The sequence below is a fragment of the Phalaenopsis equestris genome, unplaced genomic scaffold (assembly GCF_001263595.1).
Source record: "Phalaenopsis equestris unplaced genomic scaffold, ASM126359v1 Scaffold233486, whole genome shotgun sequence".
NCBI lineage: Eukaryota > Viridiplantae > Streptophyta > Magnoliopsida > Asparagales > Orchidaceae > Phalaenopsis > Phalaenopsis equestris.
In genome coordinates this window covers 95,206-102,368 of record NW_018251430.1, presented here as the reverse complement: position 1 = coordinate 102,368, position 7,163 = coordinate 95,206, and the positions used below count along the sequence as shown (strand labels likewise).

General features: G+C 31.4%; 1 protein-coding gene across 1 annotated transcript in view; it reads right to left on the bottom strand.

Moving 5' to 3' along the window:
- The window catches only part of LOC110038678 (ABC transporter B family member 21-like), a 20,315-nt gene extending 13,723 nt beyond the window's left edge, over positions 1-6,592 (bottom strand). Inside the window, 2 exon segments of the mRNA XM_020743573.1 lie at positions 3,749-3,808; positions 6,419-6,592. Of these exon segments, the coding sequence (XP_020599232.1) occupies positions 3,749-3,808; positions 6,419-6,592 (234 nt within the window).
- Between the last annotated feature and the right edge of the window lie 571 nt (positions 6,593-7,163).

The following is a 7,163-nucleotide window of genomic DNA, read 5'->3' as shown; positions in this document are numbered from 1 at the left end:
TTTCTTCTTACATGAAACTCTAAAATTCTTAATACTTCAAAAATATAATTTCCTTTACTTTAAATAGAAAAACATAATCTTATCCTTTCATACCAAATATCTTTAACTTTAGAATTAATCTTCATTATTAAAAACTTTTATCTAAATTTACCATAATATTTACAAACTTAAATATAGTCATTTAAAGTTAAACTCCAATTCCAAGTTAATGTTACATTAATTTAAAAAATATAGTTAATTAAGGGACAAATAAAATTTAGTTTACTTTTTTTGAAAAGAAAATTTTCTTTTCCCCCAAACTAGCATTTTTAAATATTTTGCAATTAATTTCATAAAATGTAGCAGGAAAGAAAAGTAATTGAATCTACTAACTACTACAACATCCTATCAAATTTATATACATTCATAATCAGGATAGAATGACTACAGGAGAATGTAAATCTAGCCTAAAACATGCATGCAATAATACTAAACTAAAAGGAAGTATACTTAGCTTTAAAATCTATTTTTCTTCCTACCCTCAAACTTGATTTTTAACATGTATAGCATTTAGTGCAAGAAAATATAAGTAGGAAGAAAAATAGTTTAGAAATTCTATCTACCACAAAAGTTTATCAAAAACATCTCCAATTATTTATCAGGATAGAAAACATGTAGTAGAAAATAAATCTATACTAAAAATGCTAAGATAAAATCAACTAAATAAAAGTCTAACTAGCATAACATGTATCAGGATTGGAATATAAAAATGTTCTTCAAGTCCTATTATTGTAACACAAACATAAACACACATAATAAATGAGGTCAATTCTTCCTTTAACTCAACACATCTCACTAACTTACTTCTAATTTCTAACGAAATCACTACAAAAATATATTGGGTACTTATAAATGATTTAATAGATTCTAATCCCAAAGATGAATTTATCCCTGATATATTGGCTCCTAGGCACCAATCTCAGGCATTATCTAATCCTTTAAATTAAGCACCTCTAATAGTTAGAAGGATAGTGTAAATACATTCACATATTACTCATCAAATAGGTTAGCTACTCCTACCAAATGAAAACAAGATCAAAGAAAGGAATTGTCACTAATAAATTCATAATAAAATTGAGATGGAATTGTCACTAATAAATTCATAATGTCTCTTCTAAAGCTCAAGTTTGGGTTAGACCTCAGTTGTAGTGGACTCGTCAATCCAACTACTACAAGAGAACATACAAGTCTAACCATAATGAGAAGTTAAGAAATAACCTCCCTCATGACACATAACAAGAAAATTAAACCACTAACAATACAAACATCTTCCAATCATCAATCAAACTGATCAATCCGCACTAAAGAAAACACAATACAACACTGACAATCATGACTCTTAAGCATACTAAATCGAACCAAAGTGATAACTATGGGTTGTCTCCCATAATGCGCTTGGTTTAATGTCGCTAGCCGGACAAATGATTCCACCTGGATCAAAATTCCAATTAAGTAATCCTTGATCAATCGCCCAATCTTTTTCAAATCCAGGGATTCATACAAAGTCCTCAAATTTAAATTTTTCTTTCAGCTCTTCCTTTTTAGATTGATTCATGTTCTTGTTCCTCATATTTCTTTCTAGATCCAATATTTTTCTAGTAATTTTCTTAATTTTTATATTAAGATCATCCTTAAATTTTATAAGAAATGGATCTTTATAAACTACTTCATGATATCCCAAATTTTGGATCAGATTCTCTTTAGATAATTCAGATTCTGAATCAAATTCTTCTAGGTTACTCTTGTCTTTCAAGTTATCTTCTAATTCTTCTGGAATTTCCTCCAATGGTCTTTAAATATCCTTATCCTCATCTCTCAACTCAGGTCTTTAAATATCAACTCAAAGTTCTCTCAACTCAAAGTTCTTTTGAAACATATCCTCGAATTATCTTCTAAATATCAGTTCAATAATTTTAAATTGGTCATCATTAATTTCTTTTGAATTTATCTCAGGGTTACTAGGTAAAATCTCTGGGGGGTAATTGTTAATTGCATTAATAATCTGCCCAGCATCAGAATCTCATTCATTTTGTCTGTATACCACGGAATATGTCATTCAGTGACTTTAAATAACTCTTTCATAGGAGATCTCTTACTGATTTTATCATTCAATTTTGGTTCACCTTGTGATTGAGTCGAATCTGAAGATATAAAGACTGGTGGTGTAGATAAATTCTCTATATATGTAAGTTTTAAAATTGTATGAAATGTATTCATTTTGAGTTCATGAGATTTTTCAACAGATGGAATTAAAAGTTTACTATTTTTGGTAATGTTTATCATTTCACACCTCTCCTGAACATACATACAGTCTTCTTTAAACAATATTTTAGACTCATCATGAAAGTCCATTTCGATCTCATCTGTTAACTTACTCTCAAAACGTTTTTGGAAATGGTTTTTTACTTAGATAATCAATTTCATCCATCAAAAAATAATAATCATCTTTTCTCTCAGTTGGATACTTCATAGTCTTTAAACATCAAAAGTGATTTCATGGTCATTGATATTCATAGTTAACTTTCCTTTTTGCACTTTTATCATAGCTTGTCCAGTAAAAAGAATAGTCTCCCCAAAATAATGAGATATTCTTTATCTTCCTCCATATCTAATATAATAAAGTCCATAGAAAAGATAAATTCATCCACTTCAACAAACACGAATTCTATAACCCCTTTTGGATAAATGATAGATCAATCAGCTAACTGAGGTTATAGTAGTGGGACAAATATCGGCTAAACCTAACCTTTTAAATCTAGATAGAGGCATCACATTAATTCTCAATCCTAAATCACATAAAGCTTTTCCATGTAATCTTTCTCCAAATATACAAGGAATTGTTAAGCTAGAAGGATCTTTAAGTTTCTCAGGGTGCTTTTTTTGAAATATAGCGTTGCACTCCTCACTTATTGCAATCAACTCGTAATCCCCAAATTTTCTTTTATTTTTTAATATCTCCTTCATAAATTTTACATAACTTGGCATTTGTTCCAAAGCTTCAGCGAAATGAATATTTATCGTTAACTTCTTAAGTACGTCCATGAACTTTGAAAATTATTTATCCAACTCATGTTGTCTAAATCTCTGAGGAAACGGAGGTGGTGGTATTTTTAAATTGATTTTAGTTGGAGATTTTTATTTTTCCAAATCCTTAGAAACATGTTCTTCGGGTCTTTTATTTTTCTTTGTTTCTCTCATAACTCCTTTCTCTTTTCTGACCACTTTTCTTAGCTCTCTTCCACTTCTTAATCGGACAGCTTTATTTGTTCATCATTTTCTTTTTAGGGTTGATCTTAGTGTTGCTAGAAAGTGTTCCTTGGGCTCTATTGCAAAGTGAATTAGCAATTTATCCAAGTTGATTCTCTATGTTTCTAATCATAGCATTTTGACCTTGCAACTGGTTTCCCATTTGCAATACCACTTCTTCTGTAGACAACTTCTTATCCTCAAATTGTTGGTCATTGTTAGAGTACGGTAAATATGAAGTTCTATAATTTATGTTCCCTTGATTATTCCAACTCCCATTAAGATTTTCATGATTATTTTCCCATTGTTGGTTTCCACCCCAAGTAGTGTGATTCCAGTTAAAATTAGGATGGTTCTTCCAACCTGGGTTGTAAAAGTTGGAATACGAGTTATTTATGGTATTTAAAGTCTCATATGATAAGTTAGAATCAATTATATGCCCTAATGAATTTTCCTCACTTACTGGAGTAAATTGAGGTTGGTTCATTCTAGATTGGTCCAGCTTCCTTGATATTGCAGCAACCTGAGATGCAAGAATTGCAATCGCATCTATATCATGAACACTGGCTACCTTTTTAGCCTTGTAGATGGCCATTGAAATTCATTTGTAGCCATTTCTTAAATTAGCCCATATGCTTCATCAAATGATTTTGACATTAATGATCCACCAGCGAAAGCGTCAATTATAAATTTAAGGGATTCTATTAACTCATTGTAAAAAGTTTGAATGATTAACCAATCGAGCAGAGGATGGTGTGGACACTTTCTTAGTAGTTTCTTAAATCTTTCCCAAGCATCGCATATTGATTCCCCTTTATACTGAAAAAATGAGGTAATATCATTTCTAAGTTTAGTAGTCCTTGATGGTGGAAAATACATAGCTAGGAATTTCTAAGTTAACTCTTCCCAATTTTTAATAGAGCCAGGTGCTAATGAGTATAACCACATTTTAGCTTTATCCATTAGTGAGAAAGAAAAAAGCATTAGTCTAAAAACATCGTCTGACATGCCATTATAACGAAATGTGGCACAAAGTTCTAGAAAATTGGATAAGTGTAAATAGGGATCTTCCGAAGGAGTTCCCTAAGACTTATTATTCTGCACCAGTCGGATAATAGCTGGATTTATTTCAAATGAGTGAGCTTCTACGACAGGGGTTGGTATACTTGGTAAATTTCATGTGTCGTAGGATTTATATAATCCTTCAAAGATTTATGATGCTTTTCTAAGTTATTATTTTGAATTTTTACCATTTCCATTTCTAATTTTTCAAGTCCTTTCTATTTTTTTATTTTTTTTTCTTTTTTCTAACTCAGGATCATAAGGTACAAGTCCTGCGGATCCTTTATTTTACTTACGCAACACAACAAACAATACACTAAAAATTAAACGAATAAAATAAAAGATATATTCAAAACAACAAAATATTTTCACAAACACCTTGTTTTTGACACAAATTGTTTTTTCACAATACTTTTTCATACCAAAAACTCTTTTAAAAAAAAATAGTTTTTACGACACTAGAATTTCCCATGTCTAAGCCTAAATACTTCAACTAAAATTCTCCTAAAGTTCTTACCGAAGCTTCCCCAGGAACGACGCCAAAAACATGATGCGACTTTTTTATATGCTTAATTTTATATATTCTATATAGTCACGATGATATAAACACAAGTATACATATCGCTCAAGTAATATAGGACTTAATATAGGACTTTCTGATTAAGCTTTCTGATTAAGCCACGATTATCGATCCCACGAGGAAGCGAGGAAAGGTTTCCTTAGTCAAATTTCAGTTTACTACTTTTAGTACTTAGTTTGGAATGTCGATTAAAATGGTGTTTTATCTAGCAACTACTCCTAAATGAAAATTTTAAATATAAGGATAGTAACTATTCCTAAATATAATTATTAAATTCTAAAGGTAACCCTTTTTGGATGAGTTGGTTTGGAGAACTTTATGATGTTAAAAAAACTACAATTCTTATGTAGTGAATTGGATAATGCAAGTGAATGAGATACATTAAATATTGTATGTGTCAAATAAAAGCAATTTTAATTCTCTACCCTGATTCAGTGTTATAGAAAGTCATTGGCTAATCTTACGTTTAGTCCCTAAATCCATGGATAGGCTAGGAGGATACTGGCTCCCACTTCCCTTCCCCTAAAGGCTAACTCTCGCTTAAGTTCTTTAAACACTAAGGTCGAATTGGGGATTTTAGTTTGTCACCCTAAAATCTTCAATTCTACGCCCGTCAAAGTATATTTCTCTATTTATTTGCATCCAACCCCCCATGAACTTCACCATCCATGAAATTTGAATGTGGTTCTACTTTGTTGAGAATTACATCGCCCTCTCGAGTCTTAATGCAATTACAATGAATTTTAACACTACAACATACGTTTATTGTAATGTAAATGAAGTGCAAGTAAAAACCATCACATTTATAATTAAAACTTCTTCAAGCATGCTTCCCAAAATCCAAAACATGAATCTTACTCATTGTAAAAGAAAAGTAAAAGGAAAATATTAGCATAATTCTCTCATGTCACTATTTCCTAAGAAGAAGAAAGAGTAAGAGAAACACATCACAAAGCACGAAGAAAACACAAAGAACACAGAAAACACAAAGAAAAACTTCATTACATCAAAGCAAATCCACTAGATAAGTGTTTACAAAATCATAAGAAAATGAAGAGCATAATACTTAGCTTTTTGCTCTTGAAAGAAAGATGAAAATCTCTCCCACAAAGTCTCTCGCTGATCCTTGCTCGCTGATCCTTGTTCCTTACGCGCTGATCCTTGTATTGCTAGAACATTTCCTTACAAATTCTCTCAAAATCCCCTCACCAATCTCTCCCAAAAACCAAAAAAAGGTAGAAATATACATTTCTACTTCTATTCTAAGATCACTAAACATTCTCCACATTTTCTCACTCACACACACACTCTCTCACACACACACGCGCATGTAAATGAGAGGTGCCAAGCCCTTTTTTTTTTGAAGAGACACAAATTCCCTCTTTTTTTTGAAGAGACAAATCTATTCATCCAAAAGACATGTCTCTTCATTCAAGAGCCTTATCCAAGTGTCTAGATTCATTGAATTGCTTCATGGGGTGTTTGAATCACTTGGGAGCCTTTTAGAACATCAAAAATCGCCAAAAATTGATCCATGACCGTGCCGAGCGCCGTTGGCGCCATTTTGGTCATTGTTGGCGTCATTTTCTCGTTGTTTTTCTGCTCTTTAGCTCTGCCGGCATCATCTCTGGCACTGGCGGCGCCCACCCTACGCAGCTCCACCATTTTGCTTCATTTGGCTCCGTTTTAGCTCTGTTTCGCCCCGTTTCTGTTGCGTTACGTTCCTAACAGATAGACCTACAAAATAAGCATAAAAATAACCTTTATTTAAAGTGTAATTTCATTTAAAAATGTGTTAGAAGTTTAAAAGAGATTAAGCATAGAAATACATTTAAGCATAGAAATTTAAGCATAGAAATACATATCAAAATGTGTCAGGATAAAATTTTCTTTCTTGCTCATTTTTGCTCCAAATTACATCGTTTTTGCTTCTTTTTCTCCAAAACTCCATTTTCTGTACCTAAAACAAAAAAATATACAAAATACCTTCCTTTAAGGTGCATTATCATTGAAAATCCCCAAATATAGGCAGTAAAAGCATATGGAAAATTGCACATTTTTTAGGCGTATCAAAATCTACCAAACTTAAATATTTCTTCTCCTCAAGTAACCCTTTTTACTAAAAAATATGACTTAGGATAGAGACTAACTTATAAACTTCTATACTTTAGTTTAGTAAATAAAATAGTAAAATTTAGGAAAAACCTTTAATAACTTAGATTGAAACTCTAAGTCT